General features: G+C 33.6%; 3 protein-coding genes and 1 long non-coding RNA gene across 13 annotated transcripts; 2 read left to right on the forward strand and 2 right to left on the reverse strand.

Moving 5' to 3' along the window:
* Positions 1 to 2,942: 2,942 nt before the first annotated feature.
* Positions 2,943 to 5,954, reverse strand: LOC133696701 (uncharacterized). Its single transcript, XR_009842724.1, has 2 exons — positions 5,491 to 5,954; positions 2,943 to 5,022 (listed from the first exon to the last, which is right to left on the reverse strand). It is a non-coding gene; the product is annotated as an uncharacterized LOC133696701 (long non-coding RNA).
* A 3,547-nt stretch (positions 5,955 to 9,501) lies between these two features.
* Positions 9,502 to 10,331, forward strand: LOC133697048 (uncharacterized). Its single transcript, XM_062119378.1, has one exon. The coding sequence runs from the start codon at positions 9,644 to 9,646 to the stop codon at positions 10,202 to 10,204; it is 561 nt and encodes a 186-aa protein (XP_061975362.1). The 5' UTR covers positions 9,502 to 9,643; the 3' UTR covers positions 10,205 to 10,331.
* A 1,872-nt stretch (positions 10,332 to 12,203) lies between these two features.
* LOC133697047 (protein CDC73 homolog) lies at positions 12,204 to 18,203 on the forward strand. 10 transcript variants are annotated; one of them, XR_009842808.1, is made up of 7 exons: positions 12,204 to 13,448; positions 13,635 to 13,717; positions 13,853 to 13,964; positions 15,591 to 15,818; positions 16,349 to 16,494; positions 16,732 to 16,829; positions 16,927 to 18,203. XR_009842808.1 is itself a non-coding variant. In XM_062119377.1 (4 exons), exons 1-3 carry the CDS (start codon positions 12,407 to 12,409, stop codon positions 13,943 to 13,945), a joined length of 1,218 nt encoding a protein of 405 aa, XP_061975361.1. In that variant the 5' UTR covers positions 12,204 to 12,406; the 3' UTR covers positions 13,946 to 13,964; positions 15,591 to 15,992. The 10 variants fall into 10 exon arrangements, 1 of the variants encoding a protein (XP_061975361.1); XR_009842807.1 differs by having other exon boundaries at positions 16,958 to 18,203; XR_009842809.1 differs by having other exon boundaries at positions 16,349 to 16,445.
* LOC133697049 (non-specific lipid transfer protein GPI-anchored 5-like) lies at positions 16,095 to 17,412 on the reverse strand. Its single transcript, XM_062119379.1, has 3 exons — positions 17,094 to 17,412; positions 16,696 to 16,752; positions 16,095 to 16,466 (listed from the first exon to the last, which is right to left on the reverse strand). The coding sequence occupies exons 1-3, from the start codon at positions 17,410 to 17,412 to the stop codon at positions 16,330 to 16,332; spliced, it is 513 nt and encodes a 170-aa protein (XP_061975363.1). The 3' UTR covers positions 16,095 to 16,329.
* Positions 18,204 to 19,433: the final 1,230 nt, after the last annotated feature.

Below are 19,433 nucleotides of genomic sequence, written 5' to 3' on the forward strand. Positions count from 1 at the left end.
AGAGAGAAGCCTGGAGGCTGGAGATTACATCTTGTCCGTCTTCTTCTAATTTAACGGAAATTTCATCTTATCTATATATATATAATATAACATTCGAGGACAGATTTTAAGAAAGGTTACGTATACAATTCATTCACCTAATCATTCTGCGAAGAAATATCTGTGTAAATGAATTAAAGAAGAGACTATTGTATGTCATGCTTGAGGATGCTGATTAGGATGGAAAACTAATGGAACGGAGAAGCTCTTAAAAATTTAAAATGGAGTTTTGTGCATGCATGACTCTGTCTGTATGTGGAAGATAGGTGACGTGAATATTAGAGAATCAATTAACGTTGGAGAAGTCTTGAGATTCGAAAACCACGTTCTTATCAAGAGGGATACTCATATATACTCTGTCCTAAGCACGGAATTTAACAAAATTTATGTACCTAATACAAACAAGCAAAAGCGAAAGCGAAAAAAAAATACAAAACTTTGCTGTGGAAGAAAATTGCTGCGATCGGTTGTCAAAGATGAGCCAACTAATGTATTGTTCTTTCTGTAATTCATGCATGATTCTGTGTTAGTATAGAATCCATAGTTGTTAGGATATATATATATATCATGTGGCAGCACAAAGTTTTTGAAAATAGAGTTGTGATTATTAGGTTTTGGCAATATATTGAAGTAAGTTTTGCAACTGGAGAGAGTCTGGCTTATAAGATGAACAGTTTATTGTTATTTCAAAAAAGGCGTCAGTAAGAATTGTGTTCGAGGAGGTCTGGTGATGAGCACTTAACTCGATGTTTTCGATGTCTCGTATAATTAGAGGGCCTCTTTTAATCCAAAATTTTGAAAGAGTGAAGCATGATTGCTAGACCTAGAAGAACAAATATATTGGATGAAAAAACACAGAGCGGACGGGGGTACTGTTGTTTTGTTGCTGCTGTTGATAAGACACTGTTAGAAGTATATTGTAGTGATATTTACGGACAAATTTTTTTTATTATTAAATTCATGTGATTACTGAAAAATTATTGATAGTATTCTGTAAGTAATATGTAATTTTATTGATGGAGTTTTATATGATTTTTTTATTGGTAACATATTAAATTATATTAAGGAAATTATCGATGAAATGAAACGAATAATTTATTTATTTTTGTTTGTTTTTTTTTTATAAAACTCTTAATAAACTTATTAACAATGAATTCTCTAACATATCATAAATTATCAATAAATATTTTTTTATGAATATTTTTCATCCATGATCTCACTGATAAAACAATCACAAATAAATTATTAAAATAAATACCAACTGAAATTTAAATAAAAAGGCATATGAAGAGCCATGGACAAAGAAGTTAGGGCATAAAAGAAGTCATAAAGAGAAAGAGATGAGGCCATACGATGCCTTCTGTATCAAAAAGATAGCTCGCAAATGTCCAAAAAAAAAAGAGTCATGAGGAACTTGGTGACACTAGCAAGTGTCGTTTTTTCCCGACTTGAATCATATTTGTGTGATCATTGTAATATACTTTAAAAGATTTGAAAAAAATATTGTACATGTATTATGAATATAAATTTATTATATACTGCCAAGAGAAAATAAATTAATGTAATTTTTTTATATTGTATAAAAGTTAAATGATGATAATATAAAAACAAGACATCGCTCGCATGTTGTAAAATAAGACGGATAAAAAAACAACGAATAGCGGTGAAAAGAACAATGCTTTGGTGACCTAATATTACCTGGGACATGATCAGGCGTTATCCTAAAATTTTGTTACCGAGAAAAAATGAAAATTAAAAAAAATATATACTTCGATAAGTTAACTAAACCGCGTCTAATGTTTTGAGCTGTCAATGACGGGACCTGGCCAGAGCGAACGAAGGCAAACATTAGTGGAAACATTTTAGAAGGTCAGAGTTGATGGCTGGCAAAACATTGTTTAATTTTGTTATTGGCTTTTTAGTTATTTTAAGCATATTTATTTTTATATTTAAAGAAAAATTCATTTTTTTTCAAAATAATTTCAGATTGTTTTAATGTTAAAAATAATTTTATAAATTAAAAAAATATTATTTTAATATACTTTTAAATAAAAAACAAAAAAATACTTTACCAAATAACCAAAATATAAAACATGTTTCTTTCTTGCTTTAACGTTGGTTAAACATTTTTTTCTTTTTTCTTTTTTTTTTTTTGCTGTTTCAGCTTGTCGGCCAGTTCAATTTTTTTTTTTCTTCGTTTTAAGCATAAGTTTGCACAGTATTCCAGAAAAAAAACAACGAATTCTCTTAACGGTGAAATCTTTTTAAAAAAAATACTCAAAACCTTGTTTCAGATTGGCTCCCACCACGTGGCAAACTATAAAATTAGTGGCGAAACTTTATAAAAATCATAATCTGCATGATCAACATTTTAATTTCTCTTTTTTGGCAACAATGAATAGATTGATTTCAAGGACAACTTGTAAAAATATCATCTTGAAAAAAAAGCATTGTCTGACAGGCTTTTCAGCAGAATGCGAGAACCCCGTCAATAAAAATTACATAAAGAAAAAACACATAATGATGAATATCCAAAGTGATCAATTACATGCTGCAATATGAGGATCCAAGCAAATGTACACAGAGAAGAGAGAGAGAGAACTCAAATTCAAATTTGTAGTTGTGTAGATGTATGGCTTTGGCCTGAACTTTTCCCACTACACCGAGTTTATTTGCAAGGTTTTCATTTTTTTTTCCCTGGAAAATAGCAGCAAGTCTTTATTTGAAAATGTCTAGCAGAAAATAGAGTGTTTGTCTATAGAATTCCTATAGTTTTGTATAACTTGGTCTCCTTCCTTGAGTAGACAGTAGGTTGAAAAAGTAACTCTCATGCCCAAATTTGATAGTTCTATTCTAATATCCGAAATATAGGATTTGAAGCTAAAACTTACGTGCTTTGAATATGCTAACAACAATAAACACCATCTCATATTAAGTATTCTAAATTAAAAATAGGAACCATCTTGTTATAAACAAAACTTTGCCTGCAGCACAGAGTCTCTTCACTAGCCATCTCTCTCTCTTATTTTTAGCATATATAACTAAAGCTCTTCGTCTAACAATGTCTTGCAGAAGCTACCGTCTTTGTCAGAAGAAAGTCTTATACCATCAAATAATTTTCCTCCTTCATTGAGTAGATATTATGCAAAACCTAACAGCATCAAGAGATCTCAAGGAATAACTCAGCATTATTTAAACAGGGTGAGTGATGCATGTCTAAAACAGCCAATCAAAAAGAGTCATAATGAAGTTCATTCGATCAACGAAACCTAACAACATCAAGAGATCTCAAGGAATAAAATCACACAGTGGTTGTAAGCAACCATAGCCTAGGTGTCAGCTGTGCAGTGAGGATAGGCAGCTGAGGGAAGCCAAAAAAAAATCGAACATCAATCATGTGCAGGCACATTGGAAAAAAAAAAAAAAACACAGTTGATCAGCATGGGGGATAAAAAAACATGGCTGAAACAGTTGAGGTATTTGACTGAAGAGAAGCTTTTTTTGCTGGCTGAAACTTTTCCAGCATTCGACGAAGATCAAGTGAAAGACAAACGTTAACTGATGGTCAGAAAAACCTTCATGATTTTATATGATAAGCACATAAAAAGCAATGCAAGATGGAGGCAGGTCTGGTAGGGGAGTGGTATGCTAAAAAGATACTTGTAAATGAGCATGTTTAAGTTATGAAATTTGTGTCCAATCATGGTAGACTTGCATTTGAAAAAAGGTAGATCATTGTGCCAATGTTGACAAAGCTGATTTTAAAAAAAAGTCAGGTGAAAAAAAATCAGAGAGCCAATCTTAGGCTATCAAAAGCATAACATGGTTTTTCTTCGTAATGAGAAATGATGATGTGGAACTTCAAAGCTGGCCAACTTTTTTTTCTCTTCGCTGGTATTACTTGACAGAAAAACATATATAGGAGCGAAAAAGGTAGGTACCTTTGCTGGGGATGGCGTTGACGCACACATCCTCTTAAGAAAAAAATTTGAAGATGATCTCGCATTATAGAGAGCAATTGTTGTAGACTAAGAGCTGCTGCGACTTAGCCAAAAAAGAATAATGAAGAGAACAAACACAAAAGGGCATAAAGACATCTTGAAGTGGCAAATTAAAATTACAAAAAAAAAAACCCAAAAGGCAATGAGCTGCGCAGGTCTTGAATCGAATGACTGGAGGAGAAAAGTTTATTTGACGCAAAAAGAAAAACGAAGAACAACCATCAAGAACTTGATAGAAAGAATCATTATTATATATCTTGCTGGAAAGAAACAATCTTTTTTCTGTTAGAAGGTTATGAAAATGAAATACCAAGAATAAAAAAAATAAAACTTGCTGAAAACAAAAACCAGAGACAGAAGAAAAAAATAAATGAAACTGAAAAAAAAGGGGGAGAGACCAAGAAAACTCATCTAAAAAGCTTAGACAATCGATCGCACTTCTTTTTAATTTGACTTGATTGCATTTCTATTTTAATCTCAATTCATTAACATCTTATTTACTTTCACTTCATAATTATCACTTTTTTTTCTGTGTACACATTGCAAGCATTTCAATAGTTGAGCTTGCTATCATCTTCCATGAAATCCAACCAAACCAGATAACAAAACAACAATCAACACAAAGTTTAAACTTTTCAACTTTTTCCTTTTTTTCCTAATGGTGGTAAAAAACATATAATAGGGAAATGTAAAAAAGCATAAACCTGTACATTTCATATGCATGAAAAATGCATAGATTATTTTTCATAACCAAAGAGAAAAGGCAGAATAACATATTTTTAAAAAAGGATAAACTTTACCTTTTTTCTTAATGGTCAATCCTGGATTTTTTGCCCAATCCAAAGGTGATCGCATTTCCATAGAATATGTTCTGTAACCTGCAGCAAACTTGAACAACCTGAAAATGCCTAACCAAACTCAAACAATTAACTTACTGATTTCTTTTTCTTAGCATTTGGTTTAGGCAAAAATAGATGACAACCTGAAATCAAAATAGAAATTGAAATTGAAAAAATTAATCTGCAGCAACTTTACAATTTCTAAAACAAACAAAAACAGTCTGAATAAGAGAACAAAACCTAGAAATAAATAATAAACACAATAATGAAACTCATCCTTTCTGTAGCTTTTCTAGCATCCCCTTCTCTTCCTCTTCAAACACACAAAACAACAACAACATTGACTAAACACCTTAGCATTTTTAACAGCATTAATAAAAAAAGAAATTAGAAAAAGACGGCATGGAACTTTATCACCTTCTATACACATTGTTTTCTTGCAATCAAACAAAAAATCTCTTTCCTAAATGTAGTTCAAGAATGTAAAAGAACAAATTAAACACAGATAATCATCAAAACAAACCCAATCTCTGCTGACCAACAATTAATCAAGCAAGAATGGTTAAAAACCTAAAAAAAGAGGATTTCTCAGAAAACCTTAGAGATTCTACCTCAGCGGAACTTGACCTGAATTGGAGGATATCAGGTTAGCCCTTAGCAGAGGAGGACTTGGTTCTGGCTGGGTGTTGTTGGGGTTTCATCGAGGGCTGATTTTAAATGAGGACGTGACTGCTTTCTGGCTCTAGATCGTTCCTCTTTTCTTCTTTCAAGAAGAAATCAAATTCCTCGAGCAAGATTGCTTTAATCCAGGCTGCCCGGTGCTGCCCTCCCTGTATTGCTTGCCTCTAGTATGGCAAAAGGGACGAAAAATAGCTGATGCCTTCCCTCTCTTTTTTCTCCCGATCCTCTTTCGAGTTTCACAGCGCCCCTCCAGGCTCTCCTCTCCTTTTCCCTCGGTTTCTTCATTTGAAAAAAAATCAGAGTGAGACTTCAGACAGTTAAAAGGGCAAAACTGCAAGCACACTATTGAAGTCCACGGTGAAACTGAGTGTGTACCTGTGCACCGAACAAATAAAAAATCCACGTATATTTTGCGGTGTAGGAATAATTATTTTTTAAATAATTTATTATAATAAAATACATATAAATAATATTTTTTTGTTTTTTAAAATTTATTTTTAATATCAATATATCAAAACAATTCAAAATATATAATTCATATTAAATTTTAATTAAAAAAATTAAATTTTTTAAAAATATAATTTATAGTACGTTTCAAACAGTTTTTTAGTGTTTTCAGTAATAAATATAATAATATTAAAAATTATGTGCATGGGATAATAATAATAATAATAATCACCAATTTGATTTGTATCGTTGTGATTAATTGGGTTGAAAACATAGATATGCTTACTGCTGGAATCAACAAGACTCATGTATTGTCCAGCCATAAATAATATTATGAATTTGGAAGTTGCAACTGAATCTACGATGGAAGTTGAACAAGAAGATATACATGTGTGAAACTTATTTTGGCCCAACAGATCCAAGCTTAAAATTCAGCCCAAACTCAACATTATTTTTAAAAAAATATTGCAAGATAATTTGCTTTTTCCCCTCTTCTTTTTATTCCTTCTTGCTGTGACTTCCTCCCATGTATACCAAATATTTTAGTTTTAATTTAAATTTTTAGTTCAAGAAAGGTTGAGGAAACAATTTAGCATTTCCCTCTACTATTTTTTTATTTATTAAGACATTGGTTGTGAAAGGATTAAAGAAGTGTTTAGAGTTTTTATATTGATTTTATGATAAAATGATTTAAGAGTTTTAATTGATATTTCAGGGGGTTAGTTGATCTTAAACGAGCTGATTATATGACTTGAATTATGAGTTTTTTGAATAACATAATATTATCTGTGGAATCTGCAGATTTGAAGACTAGCAGATCGGGATTAAGAAAATTTTAATTGACCGATCGATCTAAACAGACTAACTGGTTGGTTTGTGTTGTCGGTCGATCGACTAGTCTAAACTGGTCGACCGGTTGATCTAACAATAGAGGTCAATTAGGTTTGTTAGGTTCGATAAGTTCGGGTAATGTTAGGGATTGATCGAGTGAATCATTTCGAGTTTATAACTACGTTTTGGTTTCTAAATTTAGAGTATAATATTTTATGTACTTGTTTCAAGTTATTTTTCAAAATTTTCGTATCCATTATAAGTTATGCTGACATTTTTCCTAGTGATCTTTAATAGTTTCTGGTTTTACATTCATTTATCTTTTGTTTATGTTTTTTGGGTGAGTGAGATAATCTTTAACATACATATATTATAAATAATATAGGTACGGTTATTATTATATGATGAGTACAAATGATTAATTCATAAATATTTATATATATTATTTTATTATCTGAATAATCATTTATTCTTGATTTCACACTCATATTTTGTTAAATTAAATTCTATTTGATATGACATTTAATTACTTTGATAATTATGTGAATATTTATTATATTTTGATAAAGGACTTATCGATAACTCCATTCCAATGGAACATAGCTAGTATATGTGCACATAGTATTTCGTATATTTAGCTGGTGAAAGAGTCACTGGCTTGTGGAAACTGATTTTTTCACAGTGATCGCCTGCATATGTCATCTGATTCCCTTCGGGTGTCATTTGACCTTATATTAATATGCTTAGTATGTATATTTATATTAAGATATGCACGACTTGCAAATTATTAATATCTAATATGTATATTAAATGTTATTTTTTTTTATTGAGTTGGGTGAACTCGCTTTTCCATTTTAATATTATTTTAAGTTATTAATTTCTGTTAACAGGTTGATATTTGAAGATAGAATGTTTTCATAATACCGTTTCTGCATTACTAGTTATAGACCCGGCATTCTGACCGCGACAATAACCCTTTAACATAAGAACGAGTTCCTATTCATAACCAAGGTTCAGTAAGAAAATTTCGATGTTCCATTATAAATTAAGTGACAAGTGGTAAAACACTGGCAACTGATAAGATGATACGCGGTATTCTCTGTAACAATAGAATTAAAAAAATCATATGTCATGGATTTTTTTTAAGCACGATTAGGTTATGTTTGTTTTTTGTTTTAAAAGTATTTAAAAAAAAAGTAATTTTTTTTTAATTTTTTTACTTCAAATTAAAATTTTTGATGTATTAATATCATAAATAATTTTTAAAAATAAAAAAATATTATTTAATATATTTTTAAATAAAAAATATTTTAATAAACAATTACAATTACACAAGCTCTAAAAAATATGACCTACCAGACCATGATTGAAGCCTATTCTTCTTAAAACATTCCAGATGTCCTAAATTCAATTCAAAATCGTCCTACAAGTCTATTCATTAGTCTTATCATGATAGATATTCACCCGTCGACTAAGGTATCTCTTCCCCTTCGTATTTGACGAAGAAGTAGAAGGCAAAGTATGGACAATTAAAAGAAAATGTCCTCGCCTCATCAAAAGTTAGATACCAGCTATGTACAGTGCTTAGACTAAGTGATTTTTAAAAATAATTTTTAATTTTTAATTTATTAAAATTTTGTTTTTTAATATGTTTTTTTAACTTTTTCACAACAGCTCATTAACATGTTTTAAAAATATTTAAAGAATATTGATTTAATGTTTTTTCAGATAAAAAAATATTAAAAAAAAACAGGTTATAATATAAAAATAAATACTTAAAAAAAAATGATTAGTTGAAATCGGTTTTTTACCATTTTTCTAATTACCAATAGAACTAGGACAAAAACCGAAAGCTTGATTGGAGAAAGCAAATTCATCCTGATAGATAGCCTTTTGTATGCTCTAGTTTTCCTCCCCGTTAAACTCGACAGCTTCTGCTTTAGTTGGTTGAAGAGTTTGAAACTTTGAAAAGGGGAGCTCGGACCGGGAGAAAAAAAGAGGGTAAAAGGTGTTGAAGAGTCAAAATGCCTTCGGGCTTAGCTAAACCATCGAACACGAGTCCTCTGCTGTGGAATAAGTTATTTGATACTAGCATATTTTATAATGGTATAAAAAAATTTAAAAATAATTAAAATAAATTTAAAAATAATTTTTTAAAAAAACTTTTTATAAAATTATTCTCTTTCATGACTTGGTTGGGTACTTTGTTGGTTAATCTCGAAACAAGATAGACTATAGCTGAGCGAGCCAAACCAATTATGAATACAGGTTAGGTGGTCAACGTAAAGCTCAAATTTGCTTTCATCTCTTTCACTCCTCTTTTAAATTTCTAAGTTTTCTAGTTTTTTCAAGGGCTGTTGCTGGAAAACTCTTCTATCTATTGCATCCGACTACCTTGGACGTTAAGCAACTTTGCTCCGAATTGGGAACTTCGCTAGGACAAAGAAACAAAGGTCAAACAAGGTGGCCACGACCTTAGCACTTTAGCAGCCACAAATATCATTTTTATCCAATAAAGTATGCACTCCTTGTTCAGCACTCCAGGTAAAGCAAAATTCCTGTAAACGACTTGGACCCCAATTTTGTTTTGTTTCGTGCTTTAATTCCAGGTAATTTCTTGTGGTCACACACACTCGCACACATATATATCATTCAAGTACTAGCATTTTGTTCCGTGTAAAATTATCGAGCTGCTGCGTCTTCTTGATACTCTTTTCATTTTAAACATATCAACTCCTGCTTGAATTCCCAAGAGTCTGAAGCTTCTTTCCTCAAAAGTGTTCATATAAGTGGAGAGCACTACAGATGGAGCAAAATTCTTGCACACCAGACTTGTTAAAAGAGGGTGGCGATGAATTATCTGATATCTCACTTCGGCCATTGGATCTCTCCGATATAGATGATTTCATGGTTTGGGCCACTGATGCGGAAGTTGCTCGTTTTTGCACTTGGGAACCTTACACTAACAAAGAAGATGCCTTGAATTACATCAAAAATTCTGTTCTGCCCCATCCATGGTTTAAGGCAGTATGCCTTAACAACCGGCCTATTGGTGCCGTTTCAGTGACCAAAAATTCAGGCTGCGATATCTGTAGAGGCGAACTTGGCTATGTTCTGGCTTCCCAGTATTGGGGCAAAGGGTTTGCAACAAAGGCAGTGAAGTTGGTGGCTAAAACTATATTTATCGAGTGGCCTCATCTGGAAAGATTAGAAGCTTTAGTAGATGTACAAAATGGAGGCTCCCAGAGGGTGCTAGAGAAGGCTGGATTCGAGAGGGAAGGTGTCCTGAGAAGGTATTATATGCTGAAGGGAAAATCTCGAGACATGGTGATGTTTAGTCTTCTCTCTACTGATCCTCAAATTTGATTGTTTTGTGAATTATTGTGTACTGGTTTCATGATAGTGTGTGGAATGTTAATTGTGAGTGAAAAATGATTCCATCAGAGTGAGAAAGATTGCTTGGAAATGAATAAATTATAGAGATGTTTAATTATGTGCATCTTTCGTCTTTGGGTTTTTTTTTTTGTAACCATGCCTTTGACAAAGCCTTCTTGAAGTCAATCCCTGTACTGGATAGTCACAGAGGAGGAGCTGGAGAGGCAGTCGCCCTCGTAAAAAAAAATATTTTTTTCTAGAATATGTATAATACATATAGTAATAAATACCCCCTCTTGAAAAATAAATCTTAAATACATATATTATAATTATAATTATAATTATATATGGATGTCTATATATAAAAAAGATTATAGGTGATTTTCCAAGCTTGTAAATAAATTTTAACTAGTAAATTTTATAATTCAAGAAATATTATTTTGATATAATAACCTGAGCATGATGAGCTTGAAAACATTTTAAATCGTAAAAAACATAATTATTTCAAAATCATATCAATATTTTGCTGAAAATTTTAATTTTAATATTGATTATATAAGTGATGGGTTTTCTATGAGATATATTTCAAAATACTTGAGGGGAACAAAAAAATATAGAAGAATTTGATAAGAAAATCACACCTTTTGATGCTTTTGTGTGTTTTATTATATTTTTTACTTGGATTGTTAGTCCACAGTGCTCCTAGTCGGATCAAATTTATAATAAATATTTAATTATATTTTTTAATTTTTATTTCAATAGTGAATGTTTTAAGAATTTTTTTTTTGGGAGAGTTGAGATCCACAAAAACAATCTAAATCCAGCTTAAAAAGAATAACATTGAAAAATACAAACCTCCATAAATAAAGTTGATACAGGTGGAAACCTGATTTGGTTTCACTTCTATTTTGTATCGAGACCGGTGGATTCATCCTTTATAACGTGTTTAATATTCTAGTTGTGATTATTTTTTATTTTTTTTTAAATATATTAAAATAATATTTTTTAAATTTTTTTAAATTTATTTTTTATATAAACACATCAACTATAAATTCTTAAAAAATTAATTTGAAGAAATTTTTTTTTTCAACTACAAAAACAAACCAACTATTCATTATTTTTAATTTTTTTAACACATGTGATTTATATAAACCATAGTTCCATATATGAAATAAACTTCAATACTTCTTTAACTAAATCTTATTCTACAACAAGGATTACTTTACTTATATATATTTTTTTTTGGATTAACATGGGTATCCGTATTAGATTGCGTGTATCTCGACTAATCCAACAGGTCTTAAAGTTAATGACCATATAAGCCTTCTCCAGTTATTTTAAGATTTGTAAAACTTAAACAAGTAACATTTAAAACATAAATCTAAAACCTGACCAATTAAACTATATCCTTTATGATTTACTTTTCTTATATTTAATACAAGTAATTGTTATTATTACAATATTGTATTTCAAATAAGGTAAGAAATCAAAATACTTTTCTAGCTATACTTTATAATAGTTGAAGTTCATTTACAATCGTGAACATCAATAATAAAAAATGACAACTAACGATAAAAACATGTAAAATTAGGAATCATTTGATATTACATGTAATTTTTCAGTTGATTATTAAAAGACTATTAAAAAAGAGACGTGGTTCAAATTATGTTTATTTAAAATTTATTTATTTTATTTAAAATTATTTATTTTACTTTTATATCCTTTTAATATATTAATATTAAAAATAAATTTTTAAAAATAAAAAATTATTATTTTAATATATTTTTAAATAAAAATACTTTAAAAATAGATCCTGTTTCAACCCTATTGCTATACCAAAGAAGATGGAAACATTAGAAATTATTGATGTTTATCTCAAAAAAAGCGAATTTATTGGTAAATCACCATAAAGAAATTTAGCTTGTGCCTTTTTTTTATAATAGAAAACATGTTTTTATAACTTTTAAAGATATAATTAGATATAATTTATAAAAAAAAAACCACCACAACTCACAACTCCAAGCGAAACACCCTGTAGCAGTCCTCCACCCCTGCGTCACCACCCCACCGTTTTATCCGTGTACAGTTCGTACACAATACTCACAAAACCCCTCATCCTGAAGAGTTCGCTGTGAAAATTGAAGAAAATCCCACTCTTTCTTTCTAAACACTGAAAAACCTCCCAGCTCACCAATGGATCCGCTCTCAGCACTCCGCGACTTCACCATCCGGGGTGACCTAGACAAAATCATCCGCATCAACGACGAGTTCCGCTTCGGCAACGAATACACCTTCCCTTGCTCAACTAAAACCGCTTACCGCTCCAAACAAGGCAATCTCTACACACTAGAAACCCTAGTTTACTGCATCCAAAACACCAAAATCAAGTTCACCAATTACCTCCAAGACGCCCTCGCTCTCGGCATCCCCCCTGTCACTTACATCGACTGGAAACCCGTCAAAGAATACCTCTCCGGAAAACTCTCTTCTACCGACTCCATAGTTTTCCCTCTCCCTCAAGAATCTCAAAACCCTAATCTTAATTACCGCCCCGATGATCCTATGCTTCTTGATTCTCGAATCGATGATTCCGCCGCCGCCGATAAGGTGAACAATGGGAATGAGGGAGTTGAAAATCACGTTTCTTTGATTTACGCCAACGAGAGGCCGTTGAAGGATAGGGAGTCGTTGTTGGAGTGTAAGAATAGGGATTTTTATGGGGTTTTGGTTGCTTCCACGCGCCGTGAAGAGGAGAGGCATAAATTTGAGAGTCAACAGAGGAAAGATGGGTTAGTGGCGAAGAGTAGGTTGATGGGAGCTGATGAGAGAGGAATTGGGTATGGTGGTGATGAGTTGGGCTATGATTCAGCGGCCAAGCCCAAAATGCATTTGAAAGGAGGGAAAATTGGGGAGGGGGTGCCCATAATTTTGGTGCCAAGTGCGTTTCAGACTTTGATTACGATTTATAATGTGAAGGAATTTTTGGAAGATGGGATTTTCATACCGACGGATGTGAAGGCTAAGCAGATGAAAGGGCCGAAACCGGAATGTGTTACAGTGCAGAAGAAGTTTAGCACTGATAGGAATAGAGTGATGACGGCTTATGAGGTGCGGGATAAGCCGTCTGCACTCAAGGGTGATGACTGGGATAGGGTTGTGGCAGTTTTTGTGCTGGGGAAGGAGTGGCAATTCAAGGATTGGCCCTTTAAGGATCATGTTGAGATATTTAATAAAAGTAAGTGAAGTTTTGTGCTTGTTGGATTGCATTGGTAGTTATATTTGGGATTTGTACTTAGCTGGTGATTGGTGTTGGCTGATTCTGTAGGTTATGCAAGAGTGTGATTCTTATAGTGTAATATGGTTTATTTAAAATACTATTTGGATTCAATTGGCATGACATAAATTGCTTAAACTTATGCAGTTATTGGATTTTTCATGCGGTTTGAAGATGATAGTGTGGAGTCTGCTAAGATTGTGAAGCAGTGGAATGTAAAGATTATCTCGGTGAGCTCTTTACCCCTTTGATTAGACTTGCTTTGTCGGGTGGCACGGGCACCCAGTACTTTTACCCTGTCTCTTCCACTTCAACTGCCTCTTGCCATTTAGCAATTATCGGGAATTGGCATGTTACATGTGCAGATCAGCAAGAACAAGAGGCACCAGGATAGGGCTGCAGCGTTGGAGGTGTGGGACCGACTAGAAGAATTTGTGCGCTCACAATCACACACTTGAAGTGTGCAGACTTTTAGAAGTTCGTATCTATGCCCCCCCTCCTAAATCATATCTATATTTGCGTATCTTTGAATTTGACAAACCTATATCAGGGTATCCGTTAACATATTTCTGGCATATGGTGAATGCATTATGTTTGGACAGTGGGTTCAACTAATTGTTTCGACGCATATGTTGTTAGTGTGCTAATCATTATCCCCCAAATATCAGTTGCCACTTATTAATGAATGGATGTGGATAGAGAGTAGAAATATTGGAGCGAGTAACAGAAACAGTAGGGAAGCAGCGCTGGAAATGATTTGGGTTTTAATTTGGAATCTGATGGACATAATAGATGGAACTGTGCAGCAAAGCTGTTTCTGGCTCTCCCAAAGCTTATGGTAGGAATGCGATATAGCATTTCTGGTTAGATAATACGCCTTTCCATGCAAACCTTCTGTATTTCCTTGGTATTTTTTTCTCCTGTGATTTTGATTATAGGTTTTGATAAACTGTTCTGTGTGTGAATAATATACCAGTGCGACAGTTATTCTCGGTGACATGAACAAGAATACTTGTCCAAGCTGTAGCAATATGTAAATGTGGAGTATGGTAGTTTTCACCTTGGTGATCATCTTGTGGCACGACCTGAAGATTTTAATGAATAACCATTGATATCAATAATGCTGAGGATTCCATATTGATTGTCAGAGCAGATTAACTTTGCTTGAAGTGAGTGGATAACGTTAACAATTTTCTTCAAACTCATATGGGGGTTGAATTACATCTGCTTGATCCTAGTTTCTATGAACATACTGAAAAAGAAGAAACCCAAAGTTAGTTTGATAGGCACATGAATATTATCATGGATATTTGCAAAGACATTGTTTTTGGATGTGAGTTTTGAACATGTTCTAGAACCGTTGCTCAGCTATCAAATTAGCTTGTTTTAGCTTGTTCTTTAACTAGCCAAGTAAGAGCAACTGAACAAAGGAAACAACAAGGTTTAGACTGATGGTCTTTATTCTGTCTACCACCCTTCAATTTGCGACAGCTTGAACCAGGAAATCCTGCTTCATTCATTGGCAAGGTGATTGGCCAGTGTAATAATTCAAACTGAGTTTAGATGTTGCAGTTGGCTTCGTTCATCAGCCTATCCTAAGCTCAAAGAGAGAACCATTGGTGGCTGTAGATAATGCAATTGGAGCTGCTTTAGTTGGGGCCTATAATTGTGCTTGATGTTCAGCATCTAGAGCTTTGTTACAAACTAACATTGCCCATGAAAAGAATTAGGATTTTTTATTTCCCATTTACTTCTCTTCATAGTCAATAGATTTAAGAAATGATAAAGTTTATGCTTTGAGTCTTTAACTGTGCTAAGATACAAGGGTTTTGCTGGGACGTTTAAGTTTAGTTAAAATATGGACAGGTTTTTTGACTGGTTTAACTGATAGCTATATTAATTTTAACTTGCCAAGAATATGGGTGGTTCAGTTCCTAATCCATTCCAAAATCGGAACTGATTCTTGTAGACTGGTTTGCCACCTATCATTTTTATATATCTGTATTTTTAATGTGATCCGAGCTTCAAAACATTGTTTGTGCTGGAGTGTATGCCTGTCTGCACGCTAAGTATAAAATTTGAGGCATCTTTTTATGGGTATAGGTGTGTCAATGGAAACGATTTCATAACCAGCTACAAGCCATTCAAAGTGCAGAGGCATCGTGGAAGGATGGAATGCGTGCCATGTCTGAATATGTGGATGTCATGGTCTCCTGTTGGTTTCATTTTGTGCAAGTTAACTTTCAGTGGTTGTTTGCAGCTGCGAGCTGGAGACTTTGGTTTTTGGATGAGTGGATCTGATAATTTGTTAGACAGAATTTACAACAGAAGGTCTGTTCTAATGATGCTTTTCCTCTGTAATTTTCTTTATTTAGTGATGTAACTTGTGGTATTAAATTGAGGAATGTGACTGACATAGTTTGTTTCTTAGTAGGATATTGACTTCGGCACATATAATACTGCCAGATTAACACCTTAAATGAACTTGTTGATCGTTTTTTGTTATTATGCTATTCATTTCCGTTCTTTTTAGCTCAGCTTATGTTCAACTCCTTTTAAGTGACAAACTTTTAAACTCTCTGTTTAATGTGCTGTATGCATAGAACATAAAAAACGGTGTAATGTCCTTTATGATAGATCATAAATATGTCTTATTAGGAAGGGAAGAGAGCAAACGTCTCTTCAGTAATACAAAACTACACCAACCTTTGATGAGGTCGCAAAAAAAGTAAACAATACATGCACCCTCAACCGACACTCTCGGTAATATATTATATCATACAACAATGACCAAGGATATGCAATGTGTAAAGTATAGTGAAAGTGTTGACTGGCTGGCTGATCAGAAAATCACTGTGAAGGTTGAACCATATGAAGCGGCAAAGAGAAGGAAGAACAGTAAAGAGATTGAGAAATCCAAGGAGCTTCCACCTGATGTTCCATCTGTTTGTGTTGATGGTACGGTTTTGGATGCCGTTCCTACACCAGTGAATGTCACCTTGAGCAGGTTAATAGCAAAACAGAGTCTAACATGATGAAAATCCTTTTATGAGGATCTATTGGTGTACAAGCATAGAATAACTTGATCAACCATATGCTGTGTTTTCATAGCAATTAATCATATGCAAGAAAAAAAGTTCGGTGTAAAGAGGCACGGACTTGTTTAGTTATTTACTTTCAGTTGCACTATTTGCATATAATACTGTACCTGAAGGGGTGCTTGAAGCTTCTGGTGTTCCCGCAGGTGAGGCAGCTGGAGAGGCACCTGTCCAATACAATGTTATGAGTTGGCATCAGATCAGAATGAAAATTTTGAAAATGTGCAGTGATATTTTCCTTCATGTGAGATTTCTTCTTTATTTTAATTCATTCTCATCCCTGACTGTCGTTCAGGGAGATCTAGCATCCATTCTTTCAGATTTTGGCTGAGTTTTGACAGGGAAACTCAAAGGATATATATATTTTTTTAGCTACGAAGGAGAGTTTCAAACTTGAAACCTCTTGGGGGAGGAGGGGCGCTTTTGCCAATTGAGCTGTAGCTCATTGGCAATTCAAAGAAAGTTGAGGTTGCAAAGAGAGAAGTAAAATAAGTTCCAAGTTCCTTACCATTGCAGCTGCTGATAGGTGGAGTTTGCACATTGCAAGCACCAGGTAAGGCTATAGCCTGAGTTTTGTTGACATTGATCCCTAGTGATGAGCCACCGCCATTAAGAACCTGGCACAAGCACTGGGGTGATGAGCGAACAACACTAGCTAGCTGAGTGCAGCATTGTGAGGATGGAGTTGAGGAGTTCCCTGTAATGTAATTAAGGCACGGTGACATGCTGATTAAAACATTTGTACAATCTGATTGAGCCATGGCTCCCGCCCAAAGCATGGTCACCAGGACCATGGCCAAACCCATTGCCATCGCTGTGTGGGCCATTGAATCTCTTCACTTAGGTATTGGAAATGCTCGTGGAATGTGAAGATCTCTTGTAACTATTGAGTTTGATTAGCTTGATGGAACGGGGAGAAAAGGGTATGGCATTTATAGGGATCTGATGCAAGAACAGGTAAATTAGAAGATCCGTTATGTGGGTGACCAACTCTCCCTAATTTCCAACGGTGGGCGTTTTAGTCAACTAGGCCAGCTTGGACCTCAAGCTGTTCCTACTCGGAGACCCTGGAAATTTGCTGCGCGGCTTACATGTGGAGTTCTGAAGGTCGGCTCTATGGGTGAACAACTTCTACTGTCTGACGTGTCTTCTGGTACCAAGCAGCTTAGATGCATAAGCTGTTCAAAGCAGCAGACTTTTTTGTTCTTACAGACATGCCCCAAGCAGAAAGCGTAACGTGTTTCTGACTCCACCTTTACAGGAATTTGGCTCTGCACCTTTTCCTTTTTAGAATAAAAGAGACGTGATTTGAAAGCAGAAAATTCTCGAGGAAGATCACAGAAATTGATTGCCCTCTCTCATGCTGGCAACTGTTGTTAAGACTCGTCTGCCTTCAAACCTAAGAAAAAGTGAGAGTTGTATTCTTTCACTGTGAACGAGGATCCAACCCTGTCTAGGAAAAAGTATGGTGGCATCTATGCTTCTTCCTTGTGACCAATGAATTTTTATAGCTCGATACTATTCTTACAATGTGAGGTTTGGCGCTCTTGTGGATCGCTTGGCTATATGAAAAAATGTTAAACATTGCTACTTATTTAGAAGATAGAATTTGGGACAACCCAGGAGTGCACGAGTAACTACTTGGTTTTAGAAACACAACTAATTTATTATCTGCACAGTGCCATGATATTTTTTTTTTTTAAAGAATGTATATGAATATAGTGATCAATTTGTACAATAAAAGATTCTTTTTAATTATCTAAATTAAGAAAAAAATAAAAGCCCAGTTTTACTAATTGGATATATTATATAGTTTTGTATTATGAAAGGATTTTTTTTTACATGAAAAGCTTTGTTTAATAAGAATACTTGGGCAATTAATTTGTTTTTAATCAAATACCAATACTAATCTGTTTAACTTAGATTCTAAAAGCAAGTTGAAAGCGCACTTTTGAATAGAGACATATTGGGTTCATATACTAGCGTGTGTATTACATGTATCAGCTAATTTCTTTCACTTTTTTAAAATCAGTTCTTGTTTTCTTTTCAATTCAATCACTCTCGTGAGCTCTCAAGTCTCCTATACCGCGCTCCTCTTGAAAGATTACCATTATGCTCTCTAGCCCAAGTGGATTTGCTCAAAGTCATTGCTGCCTAAGCGCAATGGATTACCATCCTCAGTGTTTGGGCCAAGTCCAATCACAGAGGGGTTCCCACTATAGCTTGACACCTTCACCCTGGTCTGCCCAATTCTAGTCGGTAAACATCTTAATATATTTTTTTCGAGTTACTAGTTTCTAGTTAATAGTTATTTTCTGCCCAAACTTCTTAAGAAAAAAGCACATGTAAGCACAACAACCAATAACAATGCTAACCTCTCCATCAATGGTGCAACTCTTCTTCACATACCAAGGCACTATGCTCCTAAGATAAGTTGAAGTGACAAAGGTTTGCAAGTACCTTCATCGCTAGTAAAACAAAGTGTCCAATTCAAGTAATTCAAGCCAATCCACATAAGTTTAAGCCATTCAAACTCATTGCTTCACATCATTTCTTTTCGGTGCTCTTTTATGAACATTATCTTATTCTCCTACATTTATTAGTTTAAATATTAGAGGGTTTTTTTTATTCCGATATAGAACTTGTTTTTTTAGAAATAATTAATTCCATAAACAAAACCTCCATCCAAGTACACAAACTTTAGTCAATATGCAGTCAATGAAAGCACAACTTAAGTATCATCAACTTAAATATTAGAGAGTCTCTTATTTCAATAAGGAATCAGGAATAATCAATATAAACGACAAAATATACATTAAATTCCATACATTTTAATCCAATATGCAAT

This window comes from Populus nigra, chromosome 6, assembly GCF_951802175.1.
Source record: "Populus nigra chromosome 6, ddPopNigr1.1, whole genome shotgun sequence".
NCBI classification, from domain to species: domain Eukaryota; kingdom Viridiplantae; phylum Streptophyta; class Magnoliopsida; order Malpighiales; family Salicaceae; genus Populus; species Populus nigra.